The 20,860-nt window shown below is 57.3% G+C and overlaps 1 protein-coding gene across 4 annotated transcripts; it reads left to right on the top strand.

The window, feature by feature from the left end:
* The first annotated feature begins 10,541 nt into the window (after positions 1-10,541).
* On the top strand, positions 10,542-19,887 carry PTMA (prothymosin alpha). 4 transcript variants are annotated; one of them, XM_040613345.1, is made up of 5 exons: positions 10,542-10,698; positions 15,112-15,183; positions 15,866-15,962; positions 18,513-18,586; positions 19,023-19,887. In XM_040613345.1, exons 1-5 carry the CDS (start codon positions 10,654-10,656, stop codon positions 19,068-19,070), a joined length of 336 nt encoding a protein of 111 aa, XP_040469279.1. In that variant the 5' UTR covers positions 10,542-10,653; the 3' UTR covers positions 19,071-19,887. The 4 variants fall into 4 exon arrangements, with proteins under 4 accessions (XP_040469279.1, XP_040469281.1, XP_040469280.1 ...); XM_040613347.1 differs by having other exon boundaries at positions 10,543-10,698; positions 15,866-15,956; XM_040613346.1 differs by having other exon boundaries at positions 10,544-10,698; positions 15,869-15,962.
* Positions 19,888-20,860: the final 973 nt, after the last annotated feature.

Here is a 20,860-nt window from a genome sequence, read left to right on the forward strand (position 1 = left end):
CTTAACACTGCAGGTAAGCAGTGGAGAGGCGAGCACTGCGGGGTGACCCCCTCAAACTGTGTCCCCATACCCTGAGTCACCTGGGTGTCCCATCAGTGTCCCAACACCTGCCTGGCTCCCTGTGTGGGGAGCCATACTCATGGCAAGGCAGGAGCTGTAGGGACCCAGGGAAGTTGCAGTTTGTGTGGCTGCTCCTTGCCATATCTCCCAGGGACCCTGGAGAGAAGGAGGGCAGGCAGGGATGGTGGCACATCCTGCCTAGAGGCTTTCATATCAAGGGTGAGTCCTGGCTCCAGTCTCTCCTGGCAGATGGAAAATGCTGGAGATAGGAAGCAAAGCCCTTGGACGGAGGAACTTTCCTTGGTGGCAGCCAACAGTCCGTGACGGGGCTGTCCCACCCAGCACCAGTGCTGCCCAGCTGCCTGCTGCTGCCTGTGGGCAGTCTGAGCTGGAAGAGTGCTATGTGCCACCCTGGTGGCTTTGCCACCCTGCAATGCCAGTGCTTGGGGACAGCAGGGTCACACACGGTAGGGAAGAGCTACACCAGCGCTTCCAACAGCTCATCCAGAGACTGGCGCTGGAGCCACCTCTGGCCCTAGCTCGGACCCTCCCTCCCTTCCCCAGCTTCTCCAGGAGATGGAGCAGGAAAACCTGTTAGTCCCCGGGGCAGCCTGGGAGCTATCCACCAGCTTCCGAGTTGGAGCAGTGACCTGCGTAAGTGCCTGCCTGGATCCGGGCCAGCGGGAGCAAACTCTGGCCATGAGGCTCCCTTGGAGGAGGGAGGGAGAGGCTGGAGGCGAGCGGGGATGCCTTTCCAAAGCAGGCAGAGAAATTGCCCATCAGCAAGGATTCTCCGCACAGAGGCGAGCGCTGTCTCTGAAAAACAACTGAACAAACATTGGGAGGAGTGAAAAAATAATGCAGGTTTCTACAGCTGGGATTTTCAACCTGTTCTGCTTTGCTGATCTCCAAAAACATCCCACCAGAGATGTGAATTCCTTTGTAGCAAACCCACACCACCTGGCAAGACACTTGCTGGCCTCAGTTACCCTTCCTTAAAAGCAGTCCACGGAGCCACGGGGATCCCCCAGCCCTGGAAACTGCAGCTCTGGAGAGCACTGGAAACATATAACAAACCAGGCTGGTTTACCCACATGGGAGCCCCGTGGAGCAGATTGCAGCCTCAAAACCCCAGGCCTGCCAGGGCATGGCTTTTGCAAGAGCGATGCTTGTCTGACACCCATAAGGAAGGGGTAGGAGGGCACCCAGTGTAGCTGAGAGAAGCTGAGCTGCACCCTTAAGGATGAGCAGTACTGGGTAAATTGCAGCTTTGAACCCATGCTTCAGCCATGGTGCTCGGTGTGGATTCTCTGATGACTAATAAAAGGCCTGAGTCTGCAGTAGCCAGTATCTTGGAGGGGTGCTAGTGAGCATTCCTCCTCTGTTCAGCCACTTGCTTCCAGGACACCTGCAAGAAGACCTAGGATCTCCCCCTCGCCTCCCCAACAAATTAGTTTAAAATTTGTCCCACGGGTTTGCAACAATCAGAAAGGAACAGGAAACAAAAATGTGAGGAAGGCTCCCTTTCTTGGAAATCAATGTGGAAAGCAGCTGGAAAAAATGCTGGGGGATGTGGGAGGGTGGATAGAAGAATTAGGAAGGGAGCGTTCCTGCTCCTAAAAGAGAAGGTTGAAATATCCTTCCTCTCTGAAATCCTGAGTATTACAGGTGTTTCCACTGAAGCAGGACGCCTGAGCATCCTGACCTAGCAGGGGACAGTCCTGAGAGGTACATCGGTCCTGATGTCCCCAGTCACATCCTTGTCCTGGATCTGAGAAATGGCACCCAAGAAAATCCCTTCCAGGCAGGAATCTTCCTTGTGTTCCCACCCTAGTGTTAGGGGTGTGAACACAGCCCCCATCAGCTCTGCAGCTGAGCTGTGTGACACAGGGGACACCACCCATCTGTGACCCCACAGGCACGGCATTTTCCTCCATATCCCCTTTGCCTCTGCCTTTAGTCACTCTGATATGAGAAACATCCTTATAACACCTCTCAGACAGACAAGCCTCCTCTGAAGTCTGCACAGCCATGAGATGAGTTGGCCAAATGATTTGGTTGAGAATCAGCCTCCCTCTGGAAAAAAACACAACAAACGGCAGGATTTGTTTTCAGCCTGATCCGTTCCCTCATCAGACTCTCGTTGCACAAGGAGGGAGTGAGGCCGCTCACTGGGCAGGGCTGGATGGCTCCTTTTGGCAGTGGCACAGATTTCGATCAGCTTGAAGCAATCGGTGAAACTGCAGCCTGAACTTCCAGTGACTCACCCAGAGAAGGGAAACTTCCTGGCTTGTGTGTTTGAGCATTTCTGGAAAAACTGCTATATTTGGCATGGAAAATAGGAAGGATTCCTCTGGCCACTTGAAATGGGAGCAGCAGAAATGACTCAATGGGCAGTTTAAGAGAGCTGAACAAGGGTGCTCTCTAAATTATTCATTGCGATTCTCCACATTGTGTGTTTTGCCCACAACAACCTCAACAGTGTCTGCACACAGGATGGTCCAGGCTCCGCCAAGAAGTTGTACGATTTATTGCTCTGACAGCAACCCCACCAATGCACACTGGCTGTATATTATTGACTACGGACATTACAGGCTGCTTCCCATCTGTTTACCAACAAATACTGCTCCTAAAAAGGTATGGCATTGTGCTTATCGCTACACATTGACCCAGCGTGAAAAATCTGCCAATTTATATTTTCATGACATCAGTAGCTAGAAATGCATTTCTTGCCAGCTTCAAACACTGTCAACTGTTTCATCTAGTATGCTGGGGAAAAAAATAACGAAGAAATTGCTCTTCTGCAAAATACTGAAGTTGGTGGAGGGGGGGCGGTATTTCTGAGGATTTTAAATGGATTCTTCCTCTCTTCCTTTTTTTTTTTTTTTTTTTACATACTTGTCCAAATGGTTATTCAAATAGCTTGTTCATTAAACTCCTGAGCTGGTAAATGAAAGTCGTCATTTTCAGATCATAACATTATCGCCTAAAAGAAAAAAAGATGTGAATAAGTCCCAAGAAAAAAATAATCAACAACTTTTTATGAAAATCTGTTAGAAAGAGAGAGAGGGCACCAAACATATTCCATTGGGTTGAAATGCCAACTGGCTCCTGGTTAGCGTATATTAAATTAAATATTCAATTTGGTCATGCACCACTTTTATTGGTGGATTAAATATCAACAGATACGTCTAGCGCAGGGAGATGCTTCACGCTGCAGCCTGACAACTCCTGTGAGAGCTCTGGATCAGTGCTTTGGGTGGGAAAAACTCTTCCTCCCACCACTGAGACCCTGGGAGGCTGATGCCTGGGTTCCACATGGCCACAGCCACTGCATGGGGGCTACCCCTCCCACCCTGTGACCCCCCAATGCCCAGCATGGCTGTGCCAGCGGTGAGTGACCGGCACCTCTGCTGTGATGCTCGGGGCAGGGAGCAGGGAGAGGGCTGCTGGGCAGCGACCCTTTCCCAGCTGCCAAGGCTTTGGAGCCAAGGGACCTCCAGAACAGGGAGTGGGCCTGTTGGATTTAACTCCTTCCCATTTCTCTGCTGAATTTATCCAGTTGTTTTTTTGCCTGTAAATTTTTAAACCATTCTCCATGCTCCCACAGCAAGGAGGCCGTAGCTTGGCTATGGCAGAAGAGCTATCACTTTCGTTGGCACGGAGCTTGCTGCTTTCTGGTGGCCCCATACTCTTGTACAGGGAAGAGCTGGACACCCGCCTTGATTTTGATTTTGCAGGCTTTTTTTCCCTCCTCCCCACTCAGTCTGCTCTTTCCAAGGGTGCTGCTCAGTGGGAACCATCCCGTGCAGGAGGGTTTCAGCCTGGAAGCTGCAGCCTCCTTCCCCCTGACTCCTCCCTGCCTGGCTGGAAGGCAGCCAGTCCCTCCAGTGCTCCAGCAGCGTGGGGGGCGAGCTGGGAGGTGAGGTGAGAGGAGGAGCACTCCCATCCCTGGCACCCCATGTCTTCAGCTCACCAGAAGCCCCAGGAAAGAGTGAGACACATTGGCATCGTATCAGACAGAAGGGGCTCGTCCAGGGCTCTGCTTTGCCTCTCAAATGTTGCCCCTGGAGATTCGGTAGCTGCTTGAGACTTCTGGCCCATCAATTATTTAATTCCCTCCAGCCATGTGGTCTCCAGCCCGGAGTGCTTGTCTCCTCTGAACACACAAGCCTGCGTGTGGGGGAAGTGGGGCTGGGCAGGGGGATGTGGAGCTGGGGCTGGGCAGACGACTCCTGCTGGGAAGCAAAGGAGAGGCACAGGGGACAAGTCCTGCCAGCCAAAATGTTGAGCTGAGCGCTTCAGCTGGCATCTTCTCGCTCAGCCACACACCTGCTGGAGGGGTGGGTTTGTCTTATCTCCCGGGATGACCCTGGGCAATTTATCTCCCCACACTGTGCCTCACTTTCGTCACCTATAAAATGGGGGCAATATTTCACAACCAGTATAAGTTTTGGTGGCATCCACCACCTGCCGTACCAGCACACAAAAGTGTGCACGAGATGGTGGTTTGCAATAAAAAAAAATAATCAGTGTGGCTCTCGCCCCTGCTTGCAGGGGCCACACCAGCACGGATGTGTCTCTAGCAGATCGCTTAAGGTTGCTGGTCCCTGTTTGCTGCTGCTGTCCATGCCATCTTGAGCTAAAAGCAGCAAGGCATGGCACGGCATGGCACGGCACGGCATGGCGGGCGCTGCTGGGTAGGCAGGACAAGCCGCGACACGCGGTCAGGCAGGCGGCTGGAGCCGGGTAGGTGTGTCGCTGTTACCCAATAAATAACTCAAGCCCTAAAGCAGCCCATTGTAATTACAGGGGCCCCGCGCAGATTGAAAACGAAGAAGAAGGAGGAAAAAAAGGAAATCAAGGTTCAGTCTTCCCCAGGAGGTAGCGCTCCACGGGGGAAGCAATAGAGGGGAGCGGTGATTTATATCTCTCCAGAGGAATTCTCCTTTCCAGGGCTGCCCCAGGCGCCGAACTGCCGCCAGGTTCAGCCGAGTTTCTCATCTGAATATGCATGAGCCAGTAATTAATTCTCTCTGATACTGATCCAGATTTGGGGTTGGTTTTGTGAGTGTGTGCGTGCGCATTGTGTGCCTGTCTTCTCCCAGGTGTGCCGATGCGGCAAGGAGTGACGAGGCGAAGGAGTGGTGGCTCTCTACACAGTTGTCCCTGCAGGATGATGGCCATCGGCACCCCATGGCTGGCTTGGGGCAGGAGGGGGGCTCTGGTCAGGTGGGGACCCCTATGAGGTGGCTCTGGGGGGTGTCCTGCTGGGGAGAGTGGGAGCAAGGGTGATTGAGAACAGGGCACAATCGGGACCATGTGCCTGGGGCTGGCCACACCATGGAGCAATCCCTGTCCCAACACACATTCAGCCTTGGGCATGTGCGGGGGGGGGGGTTCCCCTCCTCGTGAGGACATGGCAAAGACGTCGTGTTTGCAAAGTGCTGGGAGAGGCAGGGAGGGAAGAGAATCTGGCCTCGCCTCCTCCCTCCCACCTTCCTGACTCTCTCTCCTTTTAAATCTCTTCTGCGCATCACTTCTAGCAGTGGGACAGGAGCCCTGAGGACTGAAACCATGTCTCTGGCCCAAGGCCCAGGCCCAGGGCAGGGTGTGGGTGTGTAATCTCCATATGATAGGCCCTTGCCCCGAGTCTGATCCACGGCATTGATCACTTGGGCTTGTAGTCACAACCAGCCTTCAAACCTGGGAAAACCCCAAAAAACTCATTAAAAGAGAGAAACAACCATTTTCCAAATTCACCAAGTCCATGCCCTGGGGCACAGGTCTCTTCCCCCTGCCTCTGGGGCAGGTTGCCCTGATGTCCTCCTCACCCTTCACTTGATAGAAAGGCAATAATCAGCTTTGCTGCCTTTCAACCCAGCTGTGGGGCTCTGGCAGCCCACCAGGGTCAAGCCAGAGTCATCCTGGCACGCAGGCAGGGAAGGACAGGGATTCAGGGATTTGAGTGCTGGTTTCCTGAACCACGGCATCACTGGCGCTGGCCCTCAGCAGCCAGGGAAGTGATGCTGTGTCCTCTTCTGCTGTTGTGGGCTCCCTGGAAAAGCTAGCATCCCAAACTGGAGGCTTCCCTTGTCTCCCCGTCGCATCCCCACCCTGCCTGCAGGCAGGCTCAGGATTAGCAGCAGCGCTGGAGTGTATTGCTGCCCTCGATCCTGCCAGCACTCAGCTGAAGGAGGCAGCAAAGGGCACTCCCTTGCCACCGCCTCTTGTCTGGCCAGTGTGGTGGCTTCCCAGACCTGTGGAGAAGCCAGTGAGCATCTTGGACATCCAGGAACCGTGGTGTCTTTGCCTCCTGGAGTCAGGGGACATAAAGAGATCACACTCCCTTTCCCATATCCTCCAGTCATGGGGGATAACCCCCCCTAGAAAGCTGTCCTCACCCTGGGGCTCCACGCAGAGGCCCAAGGGGGACGCTGGCGGGATGGTGCCACGTCCTGCCCAGCACGTCCTGCTCTGGGTGCCAGCACTGGGATGCAGAGCAGCCAGACTCCCTACATCCTTCTGAGGGATCCCTGCAAATGTCTCCAGGCTTGGTGAGCAGTGGGCTGGGAAAGGCCGGTGAGTCAGAGCCCTATTTTGTAACACAGGGGGCAGAGCGCGTGTCAGAGCAGGGATGGCCGTGAGCTGAAGTGTGGGGCCCGCCTGGGCCTTTTGCAATCCTCTGGGGAAAGGCGAAGTCGGTGTCTCCATGCCTTAATTAAAGTGTGCCACAGGGCCCCGCTCCCTCCTGTTTACGTGGTTCGTGGGGATGGATGGAGGAGCAGCAGCCTGGAACGTAGGGAGGAGGGCGGCCTCATCAGCCCTTCCCTGCATCGGGGTGGCTAATGGTCTCCAAGCGCAGTCTCTGCCTCCTGTGGCAAGGTCTCAGCCTTGGTCCCACAGTCTCACAAAGATGCTTTTTGGACCCATGAGCTGGTCCCAGTGCTCTACACACCTCCATTCCCTCCTGGGAGTACACATGAAGCTCCTTCCCACCTCCAGCCCCCTCCAAGGCGTTCATCGAGGCCCTGCAGAGGAACGTCCATATGCAACCCTTGCCCATCGAGGAACAGAAGGTGACACTGTCAGGATGTCATCTCTGCTGGCTTCATGTCCCGCATCACCAGCCTGACCTAGAAACACTACCACGTCTCGTGCGCTGGAGCCTGGGGATGCTGCAGGCTCATCCCTCTGTTTTTTCCAGAGCAGCTGAGTGACAGTCGCCCCTCCCCTGCCTCTCCGAGGAACGTAATGAGAATTTCCTCCGAGGAGCAGCTTGCCGCGATGAAATAATCGCCCTAGCAGCAGGATCTTCGCCGGGGATTAGAGAGGCTGCTACTTGCTGAGCTAGGGAAACGGCCAACAAGGAGGGAAAACTCCTACCACCTCCTCCAGCACCTCACCTCCTTTGCCAAAATGATCGCCTGCTGCAGACGGAGAGAGGTCCTGGGCAGAGCTCAGCCCTGGAAACTTCTGTCCCCGATGCTTGGGCACTTTTGCAAAGTCCCCTTCCACCCTCCTCCTCGTCTCGCTGCTCCCTGCCGAGCTGCTCCCCAGCCCCAGCCGGCGGGAGGGGTGGAGAAGAGGTAAAGCAGCAGCTGCTTTTCACAGGCAACAGTTTTGTTGTTGTTGTTGTTGTTTCTTTTTGGATTGCTGAGGCTTAACACGCCAAGCTGAGCCTGCCTCTCTCTGCCTTACGCGCAGGAGCACTCACCAGCTGGGTTATCCCGCTGCACAGGGGGACGGCAGCAAGGGCTATACATGGATTTCCGTCGCGGAGTGGTTTAAGGCAGTTTTGCTTCCACTCCAGGCTTGGTTGTTTTTTAGTTCACAACCAACCCCCCCCCACCTCCCCCGTCTTCTGTTGGATCCTGGCGTGACCCATCCCTTGAGGATTCCTAATTTTCTTCCCCAAATATCCTAACAACTCTTTTTCTTTTTTTTAGCCGTTCGTGAAACGTGGGAACCCCAAGCCCAAAGGTTTGAGGAGAAGGCACACGCTAAACCCAAGTTATAGCAGAAGTGCTTTATTTTAGGGCTGGGCTTGGGTGTTTTTTTGTCTTTTCTTTCCTCTTTCGGACACATTTAGAGACCCACCGTCCGCCAGTTCCTGGCTGGGCTGTGGCAGAGGGCGCTCCTGCTGCCAGCCCTGTTAACAACCTGCCCCAAACCCACAGCTGGCGGTGAGTGCCGTCTATGTCTATGGGAATAGACAGCAGCTGCCCTTGTCTTGAACACACCAACCGAGAGGCGTAGCCAGCAGCGACCAGAAATCCCGGTTTCCACAGCCCTGTCCTTCCCCCGAGCCCGCGGAGAGGCTCTCACCCAGCTCCCACCCAGCCCTGCCACCGGGTCAGAGCGGGACATCCAAGATGAGAATTTGTTGTCCCCAAAAGGCCCCTCCTGACTAAACACAGGCTTGCCAGTGGCACCTGAAAGCCACGAGTGTGGCACCGTTGTGCCAAGAGTGGCTCTGCTGCAACGTGAGAGCTTCCTGGGGCAGCACTCGCCTGTTGGCTCACAGCTGGCGAGGTGGCCCCTGGGGCTAGTTGGGGCAGGGGATGGCCAGCCCCAGTGCAAGGTCGGTCAGAGCATCAGTGGCCAACGGTCTCAGCCACCGTGGTGCCTCCCATTCCCACCACAACCTGAAGGCCCTGACCTGCCCCCCATCATCATCACCTCAGGGCTACTCCCTGAGGGCAGGATGCTGGGGCTGAGGAGAAAAGTGCTCCGTGGTGCAACCAGGCATGGACCAGCCTGGTTGTGGCGCTGGTATGTTTTGTGAGAGGAACGTTTTTGTCCTGGAAACGGGGCCCTGTGGCCTCAGCGTCCAGCCACTGTAAGTGTACAGGGACAGGGCAAGGGAGGCTGGCACCACGATGCCTCATGCTGCAATGCCTGGTGCCAGGTGGTGCAGGGGGTACCATGGCTTCTCCGCAGCTCTCTTGTAGCTGGGATGGTGCAGGGCTCAGCTCCCAGCAGCCAGGAGAAGCGCACCCTTCGCCCGCGGCAGCCCGCCCCGGGTGTCGCGCCCCTGCAGGGTGCCCCGAACCCCCAGTCAGGTGGCCTCAGTTCCGCTCCCGCACACCGCCCCGCGCCCGCTCCGGGTTTTCAAAACCACTCGGCTTTAGACAGACAGGCGCTTCAGCCAATAAGAAGCCGCAAAGCGTCAACACAGTGTTCGCTCAGCGCTTCAGGCCAATCCGCATCGCTCGATCCTTATATCCCGCCCTCCGAGGATAGGCTCTGCCGACAACCGCCTCGGCCCGGCGGCCATGTTGAGTGTGGCAGAAGCGCTGCTCCGTTTGGGGGTGCTTTTCCTTACCCTCTCACGCCTTCCTTCGCGCTTTTTGTATCGGGGGGTGCTTACCGCACCTCTGTCTTGCCGGAAGGACTGTTGCGGGCTACGGAGCGGCTGCCGGCAGAGGGCAAAACCGTGTGGTTGCCCCACGAAGCGTTCTCGGCGCCATCTTGAGTGTGGCAGAGTCCCCTCGCTCGCAGAGTCGGTCCCCAATTACCCCGCGGCGGCGGGCGGGCGAGGGGGACACAGAGGTGGCTCCTGTGCTCGCGGGTGTGTGTGTGGGCCCGCGGCTCGGTGTAACAACAGGCTGTGGAGGGGGGAGTGCGGTAAAGCTCTCAGTGCGTGCCGAGCCTGGTGCTCGCGAAAGGTGTGTGTGTGTGTGCCGAGGGGCGGTGAGGTGGCCTGGGTGCGTGTGTGTGTGGTGGTTGTTTTTTTTTTTTTATTGTAAAATAAGCGCATGAGTGGGAATCCCGCATTTCTGCGCGGCGGCAGCCGGCACCCCCGGCGAGCTCGGCTGGCCGCCCCTCCCCCGCTTTCCCCGGGGGCGACGGTTGTTGTTGTGGCCAAAGTTTCTGAGGCGCTGAAAACACGGCGCAGGTTGCGCGGGTGAGAGGGCGGCATTGGGTTACCCCAGCGGAGACCTAGGGACCGGGGCTCCCAGGTACCACCGGCCGCTCCGGGCGGGCTCCCTTTTGCGGACGTTGGGAGGCCCCGGCGGAGTGCAGGGGGGGGGGGGAAGACGCAGCGCCGGTTCTCCCGTATTACTATTATTATTATTTTAAACTTAATATTTTTCCTCCCCTCCGCGGGCGGGCGGGCGCGCACGCCTCCCGCCCCTCCGCAGGCATGCGGGCTGGCTGCGGCGAGGGGAACGGTGGAGGAGCTGCCTCCCGCCCGCCGCCTCACGGGGCGGGGCGGGGGCGGCGGGGGCGGAGACAGCGCGAGGGAGGGGAAGGAAAGGGGGCGGGGCTCTGCCGCCCACCGCCTCGCGCCTCGCCCACGCTGAGACCGGGCCCGAACTCATCGCCGCAGTGGCGGCGGCGCCGACTCCTGCCGCTTTAAGCGGCCGTGCCCATTGTTTGCGCCGCGGCCAATGGGCGCCGGCGGTCGGGGCGCGCGCGGCCAATGGGCGCGGCGCGGGGCAGCGCGCGCACCGCCCCCGGCTCTATAAGAGGGCCCGTGGCGCCGCGTGAGTCCCCACTGGCTCGCGCAAAGCCATCTTGGCATTGTTCTGCCCGCGCCGCCGCCCGCGCCGCCACAGCCCCGCCACAGCCCCGCACGCCCCCGCCATGTCCGACGCGGCCGTGGACACCAGCGCCGAGATCTCCGCCAAGGTGAGCCGTCGCCCCGCGCCTCGCCCCCCGGTTTTTTTCTGCCGTGTTTTTTTTTTTCCCGAGATTTTTTTTCGGTTTTTTTATCTTTTTCCTTTTTAAAAAAATTTTTTTACACCCCTTTCATCCTTCCCCGCCTTCATGCTGGTCCGTCCGCCCCTCGGTTGAAGTTCGCGGTGGGGCTCGGTGCGGGGCCGCCGCTACGCGCTCGTCTTGCGGAGCTGCCTGCGCCGTTTCTTTGTCTACAGCGTGCGGGAAACGTGCTCGCCGCCCTCGCCGGTGCTGCGAGCCGCGCCGGGCTCCGCGGCCCGCTCCCTCCCGCCTTCCCGGGGACAGCAGCAGCAGCGCCGGCTACGGGGCCGTCCCGCCGCGTAGGGGCTCGGGGACTTGGGCGGGGGGGGGCGGCGGGTGAGGGGGGGGGGGAGCGGGAAGCATGATTGCTCCTTAGCATCCGTCTGTGGCGGGGGGATGGCGGCGGCGGGCAGCGCTCGCCTCATTCAATCCGCTGCGGGAGCTTGACAGCCCCGTCAAACTTGGGTCCCGCTCAGCCCTGTCCTTGCGGGGGGGGGGGGGGGGGGGGGGGGAAGCCGAGGGGCGGAGGGAGCGCTCCGGAACATGCACCGGAGGGTTGGGGGGGGCAGTGACTGTTGTGGAGTTACTCCCGAAAAAGGAGGGGGGTGGCGGTTGCTATTTTGGAGTTGCACCCGGTTGATGCGGGGCGGGGGGGGCAATTGCTGTGTCGGTGTTAGCCCCCCCGGGGGGGAGGGGGAGGCAGTTGCTATTTCGGAGTTGCCCCCCCCCCCCCCCCCGGAAGGGGGGGCTCAGTTGCTATGTCGGGGCTGCCCCGGATGGGGGGGTTGGGGTTGCTATTTCGGAGTCGCCCCCGGAGGCGGGGGGTGCAGAGGGCTGCACCGGAGCTGCCTCGGGGCGGGGGGGCAGTTGCTATTTTCGGAGTTGCCCCGGTGTGGGCAGCCGCCCCGGGTGCGCTGGGGCGGCGCGGCTGGGGGCTCCGGCCCCAGGCCGAGCTCCTCGCATCGGGGTAACTTTGCGAGTCGGTGTCGAGGGGTGATGGGGAGCGCCGGTACCGGCCAGGAGAGGCTCTCCCGGGAGTCCCCGCTGCGGCTCCCGGCGCCTGCCTTTGTCTGCGAGCCGCGGCGGAGCGTCCCCCGGGGGCGCCGGGCACCCGGGCGGGCTGCGCTCCGCCCCGGGCCGAGGGTGGCGATGCGCCCCGTTGAGCCCGGGGCCGCGAAAGTTGCGGGGGGACTCGAGTCGGGCCGGGTGCGTGGGAAAGGTGGCGGCGGATAGATGGGGCGGCCGTGCCCGGGGGCCGCCTCACTCAGCGCCCCGGCCGGTACCGGGTCGTGCCGCTCCCGGGGGAAGCGGGGCTGGAGGAAAAAATACCCGACAGGGAGGAGGGTTTACAAAAAACAGCCAACAAACACCGTTTCTGGCAGATTTCGATTTCACTTCTGTTTCCCGCTCCCGCAGCCTCCCCCCCCCACCCCCCGCCCGCTCATCTCTGCCTGCCCTGCCTCCGCTCCGGGGCCGCGGCTCGGTCCCCGCTGCCTCCGGCTCTCCTGGAGCCGGGAAAGCGGCTCGATCCCCGTCCCTCCCCGGGGGAACGGGGCCAAGTTTGCCGTTAACCTTCCCCTGCCCTTTACGGCGTGGGGGAAGGGGACCTCGTCCCTGGCTCGCCCTCCCGGTGGGAACGGGGGGGGGGTCCGTGCTGCGGGGCGGGTGTAGGCACGCACGGCGGCAAGGTGACCCTCCCACCTCCCCCAGACCCGGTGGCGGCGGGGCCTGTGCGTGAAGCGCAGAGCCACCGGGACCGTTCGCCCTCGTCCTGCCTTGCCGTCCGGAGCGCTCCCGGGAGGCGGGGAGGGGGGGGGTCCCGCCCCGCCCGGGCGGCTGCTGCGCGCCGAGCGCCGCCCCCGGCCGCCGCCGTGCCGCGGGGCGCCCACCACGTGCGGCCCTTCCCGCGCCGCCCCCTGGGAGCCGGAGTCCGCCGCGCCGCCCCCGCCGGCACTACACTTCCCGGCAGGCAGCGGGGCGCCGGCCCGGCGCGCTGGCGGGCGGCCAATGAGCGGGGCGCGCAGAGTGGCGCGCGGTTTGAACGGCGGCCGGGCGCGTGGCGGCGCGGGGGGCCCCCTGCCGGCCGGAGGCGCGGGCTGCGGCGGCGGCTCCTCCGCCCGCCCGGCGGGTAGGCGGCGGGGCAGGGGGCTCCCGGCCCTTTTCGCCGGGATCCTGCCCTCTGCCGCGGCTGCAGGGGCAGTTGCCGGTGCTCGCGCCCCGCGAGTAGAGCAGGGCCGAAGGTAGAGCTTCCCGGGCAGTCGGTGTATGACTGAATGCCTTTGCTATTTTATGGAGAAACAGCCTCGCCACACCTGTAATTACAGGCTCTGTCAAGCTTCGGAGCTCAGGCAGTCCTGCTGCACAGACTCCTGGATTGGAGGCTGCTGCGCACAGCTGTCTGTTTGTATTGGACTGGCCTTGGGGAAAGCGAGAAGCTGTGGTCCTCTACGCAGCTCTTGCTAGCACAAACTGGCATCCTGTTGGTTGTTAAACTGAGAGTGTCTTTAGTGGTGTGGGAAAGGTCAGGGCTGGAGATTTGTCTAGCTAAAATCCCCAAGAAGGGGTTGTTCCTTCACCAGGAGAATTGCTTATGTTTTGTGCACAGTGCTTCCGCTCCCCCCCCCGCCCCCCCCCCCCCCCCCCCCCCCCCCCCCCCAAAAAAAAAAAACAAAAAAAAAACAAACCATCGGGAATAGTGAGATGTGGAAACTATTGACTGCTTGATTTGCTCTGTATTTAGCTTGGGAAATGCTTTGTCGTCTTCACACCTGTGTGCCTGATGTGAGGCAGTGGCTGCAGAACATAGCAGTGCAGTGATGTGCGAGAGGTTAAATGGTTGTGATCAGCCCCTGGGGAACAGGGGAACTGTAATCACTGATAGTCTAAAACCGGTGGACTTGGGTAGCATGGAGGAGATGGCCTGGGATTCAAATGTAAGCAGCAGAAGGAGGCAGGAGTTTGAGTTTCTGTTTTACTACAGACTCCTAGGATGCTGATTTGATCAGGTGGGGTTTGACCAACAGGTGTAGTTGCCCCTGAGCTTGCTTCCAAAGAAGTCTTTCCTCTGGCTGCCTCCAGTAACAGCATTTATGTGTCTCCATCTGGGTCTGAGTGATTTAAATAACCTGGTCTAAAACCTGTGTGCTGTCCCTCCTAAGGAGCCTACAGGGTAGTACAAACCCTGCCAAAATGGAGCAGCAGTCATGCAAGCAGGGCCAGGGCCGTGCTCTTACCTGTCGATGTTCCATAAGGAAGTGATGGTGGCTCAGGGGGGAGTGAAGGTGCCCGCGGGCTGCAAGGCAGCTGCAAAGGGCAAGGCAGGAGAGGGGCAAAGCCGCTTGCTGCTGCAGCAAAGTAGGGAGCTGCCAGGCACCTTTCAAACACCTCGTGGTCGCTGCTGAAGCTGCCTGTGTGGCTGTACTGCTGGCCCTGGGGAAGGGCCTCTCTGCTTTCCTTGGCTGGGGTAATGCTTCTTGTGCTGAAGGATCTCGCTCCAGCTGATGGAGGAACAGAAGGGGAGGAGGATGCAAGCAGAGATGCCAGTGTTAAATCCAAGTGTTCTTTATGCGGGAACATAAAGTTGGATCCTCTCAGCCTGTTTGCTGAGCAACTTGGCATGACATTTTGACAGTGATCAACAGCAAAACCACAAAAGCTCCCGCTCTCCTTTCACTCTGCTTGCAGTGGAGACTTGAACCAAACTAGCCAGGCACTGCTCTTGGAGCAGTGTAAAAATAGACTTCTTCCCCACCCCATCCTGTTACACTTGAAGCTGTGAGCTGGATACTGGCGTCTCCTCTCTGCTGCTGCGAGAAAGACCAGGCGTATAATACTTGCCCTATGATTTTCCCCAGGCAGGGTAGAGACTGCAGTCTCTACTAGTGAGTCCCTGGGATTTGTTCCTGCTGCAAAGGTACGGAGCAACCGTGACAATCTGCAGCACTGGGGCGGTGGAGCCCGTACGTTGGACAGGGCTGCCGGCTCTCCATGGCGTTGCAGGAGCTTGCGTGGACTGTGCTAAGATGGGCAATCAGCCAGCTCTGCTGCTGTTGAGCATATGCAGGCGGCCAGCTCTGTGTGTTTGGGAGCTCAGAGGTGAAACAGAGCAGTCTCTTTTAGATAGCTGCTCTCTGGCAAGGCTGACTTGGATTGAGATTCACCCCCACGCTCTCCTGTTCCCAAGGAGGAGCCAGAACGTGGCGACCAAATTACAGAGCAAACGGGTGTGAAGAGAAACCAGCTCCCGCGCTCTCTCAGCCTTGTGTTTTTCACACCTGATCTGCAGCTTCTCTGAACCAGGCACCTGGAATCGGGGTGACTTCTCTGCTTTTCTGCTCTTTCCAGGATCTAAAAGAGAAGAAGGAAGTTGTTGAAGAAACAGAAAATGGCAGAGATGCACCGGCCAACGGCAATGCTGTGAGTATGGCTACAATCTGCAGGGAGAAGCAGCCCTTACACCAATGCCTTTTTGTTTTCATGCTTGCTTTTGATGCAAGCTTGCCCCCAGCTCTGCTGAGAAGGGAACCCCTCCAAATGGCAGCGCTGTGCTGTGCAGAGCCCTGAAGCCTTTGGAACTTCAGGGTCAACAGATACTCCCGAGCCTGTGGGCAGTTCATGTGTGTGCAGAAAGGAGGGGCTGAGTTCGGATCCCCTCCCCCAAAAATGTGTGAGGTTGTGTCCAGTGCCACCTCTTCCCTAGGCACGCTAGAAAGGGAGAGAAAAAAACCCCAGTACACAACCCTAGGTTTATACTGTTAGTCAGTTAAGCGGGGAAACACATTGTGTATGGGTAAACCGGTTGGTTTCTTATTTTGAACATGCTGGGGGAAATTCACTCTACTACGTTTCAGTGTGTCACAAGAGCATTTGCAGTCTTTGTCTTGGCCTCCAAGCTGCAGCCCCAGGTTACTTTAGACTTGATCCTTCGTGCCTGGGCTGTCTGCATCGTGTGGAGGCAGGCAGGAAGCGGGACGCGCGCCTGGTGGGCTGGTGCTTTGCTTTAGGCAGAAAAGGTGGGGACGCGCACTTCTGCTGAACATTTCTTCCCCCTTCTCCCTTCCCCAGTGCATTTTTTTAAGTGATGTTTTGTCTTGCCAAGGAGAACGAGGAAAACGGCGAGCAGGAGGCTGACAACGAAGTAGACGAAGAGGAAGAGGAAGGTGGTGAGGAAGAGGACGAGGAGGAAGAGGGTGATGGTAACTTTCTTTGTTCCCCCCACCCCCACCCCGTGGCTGTGTCCTGCCCTGGACAGCAGACCCCCGGCAAGCAGAGGAGAGCAGCGAGCGGCATCTCCCCCTCGTGGCTGCGTCCAGGCAGCCTTTGCCAGCCAGGCTCAGTCTTTCCTTGTTCACCCGGGCCACCAGTGCTGAGAGTGAAGTCAGCCTTGAATCCCTTCCAGCAGGTTGAGGGCAGATTCCTTCCTTCCCTCCGGCCAGACGGCACTGTACCGCGGCGCTGAATAAGCGCATTAGCCCTTCCGTGCGAGTAGTAAAACCTGCCCTTGACTCTGTGATTACAACGGGTGCTGCAGACACGAGTGCCGGCCAGTGGGCCAGGGACAGCCCTGTATGGCTGTGCTTTGGCCCGGGCACAGAGCACAGGTCACCATCCTCATTCATGCAGCAGCATGCTGAGAGGCTGATGGTGGTCCCCTCTCCCAGCCCTTTCCTGGCCTGGATGCTGTGTGGAGGTCAGGCAGAAGAACCTGTGGCCCTTCCCCACCCCTCCAATGGGAACAGACAGTCTTGCTTTGAACCTTCCCAGTCTACGGTGTCCTGTGCCTCCCTGCCCTCCCCTGTTTTCTGGCCTGACCCAGCCTGGAAGTGGGTTTTGGCAGCAGCGACCAGAAATCCAGCAGTGACTTGCCGAATCGCTTCTCACCCTTGCTGCTATGATTTTTTTTTTCCCCAAGATCTGCTTGGATGAATAACATTGTTTATTTTTATTGCTCGTTAAGGTTTGGAGAAAACCATTCTTGTTATGCTGAAATGAACTCGGGGCCCTTGATTAGCTGTTACTAGGTTAATCCCCTGTGAATTGTCGGTTTACGTGCTGACCTACTAACCTGTTGGTTAGTTTTGGGAGGTGGGGACAGGGCAGGAAATTTTAATGACCATTAGGCCAGTGTGCAGTGGTAAGCAGGGAAGGTTGCCTCTGCAGGGTAGCACTGCTGTCAGCAGCCTGCTGTCTGCAGCACCCTAGTGAACTGGTTCGCTAGGAAATACCGGGAATTGTGGCCCTCTTCATACTTGAGATTTTAAACCCCTGGGGACAGAGCACAGTGCTGTCCTGGGTACATCTACCTCCAGCCCTGCTTTGGGGTGGAAGAGGGGGAGAACACTTACCTCTCCCTGCTCCTGTTGGGCCAGAGGGGAATGTATGTGCTGCAGGCCTATGTGTGTGGGGTAGAAGTGTTGCTTGGATACTGATGTGAAAAGCCCAGGGAGATTTCTTTGGTCCCGCAGTGCCCAGCCCCACTCTTCCCAGCTCACTGAGTGCAGGCACGATATGGCACACGGTGCTTGGAGGTGTGAACGCCTCACTGGGATCCTGTACAGGCATTGTCTGTCCGTGCCTGCTGCCCTCGGGTGATCCTTGCCTGAGAACTGCAGCTGAAAGCTGCAGGAGAGAGATTTAAAGGCAGCGGGTGCAGCTTGCATCAGCTTTTTTTCCCCCAACACTTGCAGCCAAACTCCATCCTGGAATATGACAGCAAAGGGGAGCTTGAGGGTATAGTTTTCTCGCCCTTCTCCCCATCCCATCTCATTATTTGCTTTGCTTAAAGCAGCTCAAAGAACTAAAAATGCTCCCAATCAGCTTGGCACTGTCACCTGACTGGCCGGCCGGCCCGATGCATGTGATAGCTGCTGGGGTGTTGATCTACCGCTGGGAGCTAATCTTGGCCCTTCTTGCTGCATGGGCCATGCTGCAGCTGGGCACACGCTGGGTAGGGGAGGATGGGCTGACCTTAATCCCCCCCGGCTGTCCATACATGTGGCTCGTGGCAGTAGTTTAAAGCCAGCTTACTGGCCTTAACGCTCTTGAGTTTCAGTAGGGTCTTGTGTAACAGGAGGCTTGTCATCACAGCCAAGAGGTGGTTCTGCCTCTGGTCTTACCCCCAACCTACCAAAAGTGGCCGAAGGTGATAGACTCGGTTGTTCTGATCCACTGGCCTATTTGAACTCAAAGTGGGTCAGAGCCCAGAGCTCTCTGCTCATCCTCCTCTGGCTGTAAGATAAGTTGGTAGCATTTGTTTGCCGTTCTGGTAATTAGAAAGTGTTCTGACTCAGAACTAATGCGTTCTGGCTCTCTTAACTCATTAAAGATGGACTAATAGCAGCGAAGGGAAGCAGAAATAATCTGGAGCAGTTAGGCGGAGCAACTGCTAGAAAGAGTTTTTTCCTTTTGGTTGTTCTCCCATGCCCGCCCCCCCCCATGGCAATGATTTTGGTGCTCATGGTAGGTGCTGGTTTTGCTGTCCCATTGCCTGCGCTACAGATGTGTGAGCCAGACTTAGTGCTGCCAATTCTTAATTTCCCCCTTTGGTGGGTCAGGTCAGTTGGGGGATGCTGCAAATGCCCCCATGTCCTTGGGCAACTGCTGCCCTCAGCAGGGGCTGTGCTAGCTGGGGAGATGAGACACTGGACATCGCAGTGTGGCTCTGAGCCAGAATTAAACCCAGAGGGGGAGGTACATGGTGCTGTAATGCTCCGAGAGGGTCTCACTTCCTCCCCTTCTCCATGCAGGTGAGGAAGAGGATGGTGATGAAGATGATGAAGCGGAGGGAGCCACAGGCAAACGGGCAGCTGAGGATGATGAGGTAGGGAGAGCAACCAGCCCCTTGGAGCTACCCGTGTTGCCAGCGGGCTTGGGGAGGGGAGTGTCAGTGGGGCCAGAGAGGCTGGGCTGGGCTCGGGCTGGAGCGCCCTGCCTGTGTGCTCCCCGTGCTGCTCTGGGGACATGGCCCAGTTCTGTTTATACACTGGCCTGGTTAACGGGGTGTCTGCTCTGGCAGTGCAAAGCCACTGGCCCCAGGCTGGGGAGCCCCAGGGTGCTCATGGCAGGCCAGGCCAGGGATGCGCGGGGCTCCTGGAGCTGGCTGCAAGAGAGAACTTTGTGGGAGGGAAACACTTGTGTTGCTCTGCTCTTGTACCGGTGGGGGAGGGCGACCCAAAACCCTCTCCTGCCTCACTTGGTGTGGCTGTCAGCAGTCCCGCTGCCTGTCCCTGCTCCTGACAGCTTTGCTTTCCCCCCAGGATGACGACGTCGATCCTAAGAAGCAGAAAACCGATGAAGATGACTAGGCAGCAAATTATTATTATTTTTTTTTTTTAAATAAGGAGGAAAACAAACCAACAAAAAAGGCCAGCGCGTCCTCTTCACCCTTGGGACCCCCCCCCCTTCCCTCCCGTTGAAATGCCCTCCCCACACACAGACACACACCCTTCCTCCCCCTCCGCCGTGGTCATCCTCACCAAGTAGAGTGAATCCCATCCCCGGCCCCCCAGCGCGGCGCTGCCACTCAACGAACATACAAAACTATTCGCCCGTTAGCGGGGAGAGAAACCCCCCACCCTTGCCCACACAGACCCCCTCCCCCCAAGCACCAAAACTTCAAGGCCCTGCTTTCTTTCTTAAAAGTACTTTAAAGGAGAATTTGTTTGTATTTTTTATTTACATTTTATATTTTTGTACATATTGTTAGGAGGTCCGCCATTTTTAAGTGATCTCGGATTGACCAAAAGGGGGGCTTTGAAGTGTATATCTCTCTTGTTACCTATCTCTGACTTTACTTGTGGTGTGACCAGGCCCAAACCATTATCTCAAAGGAGAATAAAACAAAACCTTGTAAAAAAATTAAAAAAAAAAGACAAAAATGCAAAAAAAAATATTTACAATCTTATTCTGAGCATTCCAGTAACTTTTTTTGTGTATGTACTTTAGCTGTACCATAGATCGTGGTTTGTATGAGGTGGCAAGGCCAAAGATAAAAAGGTTTTCTTTTTTTTTTTTTTTTTTCTGTCTATGAAGTTGCTGTTTATTTTTATTTTTTCTTTTTTTGGCCTGTTTGATGTATGTGTGAAACAATGTTGTCCAACAATAAACCGGAATTTTATTTTGCTGAGTTGTCCTAACAAGGCTGCCTCCCAACTGCTGCTTTTTGTTTTAGTTTTCATTTGTTTTTGTTTTTGTTTTTTTTCTTTCTTTCCTTCGTTTCTTTCTTTGCTTTGGATTTGGGCTGGGAAGAGAGTTGGAGAGAGGGTAGAGGCGTGCAGGGTACTGATGGGGAGGGTCTGGGGGCTGTGGTCCCAGCTGGCATGGGCAGGATGGTGCTGTGCCCCTGGCATGGCCTCTGCATGGTCCCGCATGGTCTGGCTGCTCTTGGGAATGGGTAGGGGCAGCTTGGACTGGGAAACCCTTGGAGATAGAGAATAAATGAAAGTGAGCCCCAGGGTGTGTGGTATGGGGTGCTCAGCCACCTGGCGGTCCCTCTACAATCGGACTCTGGTGTTGCGTTTGGCTGGTCCAGTGGGGGTGAGAAACCCATGCCCCGGAATTCCTCCTTGGAAAGTGCTGTGGGTGGGTGCTGAGGCCGTGTGAATCCTCCCCCGCCCTTTGAGCTGAGGGCAGCACAGGGCTTGTTCACAGCATCGCTGGCTGTGGGGTAGGGTGTGTGTGCTGGAGGGGATGGTGTTCAGCAGGGACTGAATTCAGCCAGAGCAGGTCCCTGAGGGATGCTCCAGCCTGCACCAGCTGCATAGCAGTTGGTTTCTGGGGTGCCAAGTTAGCAGAGGTTTGGTGGTGGGACCCCAGGAGGTAGGTTGGGATTTGTCTGCTTTAACCAAACCAAAAATGCTGTTAACTTAGCTTAGACCTCTGGTGCTTTGCTTCTGACCTTCCTCCAACTCATTTTTCCTCCCTCCTCCAGGGTATTGGAGCTCAGAAAAGCTTAGCCTGCTCTGCCAGGTGCGTGGAGACGCATTTGCAGGAGCCTGCCTTGTGTCCGTGCTTCCCAAACCCTCACCCAGGCTCCAGCGAGTCCCCTTTCCCTATTGACCCAGGCTGTGCCGAAGCCTTACCAGATGGTCTCATT

Source organism: Falco naumanni, chromosome 13 (genome assembly GCF_017639655.2).
Source record: "Falco naumanni isolate bFalNau1 chromosome 13, bFalNau1.pat, whole genome shotgun sequence".
NCBI lineage: Eukaryota > Metazoa > Chordata > Aves > Falconiformes > Falconidae > Falco > Falco naumanni.

What these genes read in the sequence shown, in the direction of transcription:
- PTMA (XM_040613345.1), top strand. Translation starts at nt 10,654, where the DNA reads ATGTCCGACGCGGCCGTGGACACCAGCGCCGAGATCTCCGCCAAG. An exon ending in GCGCCGAGATCTCCGCCAAG is followed by an intron (nt 10,699 to 15,111) that starts GTGAGCCGTCGC and finishes TGCTCTTTCCAG; the next exon opens with GATCTAAAAGAGAAGAAGGA. An exon ending in CGAGGAGGAAGAGGGTGATG is followed by an intron (nt 15,963 to 18,512) that starts GTAACTTTCTTT and finishes TTCTCCATGCAG; the next exon opens with GTGAGGAAGAGGATGGTGAT.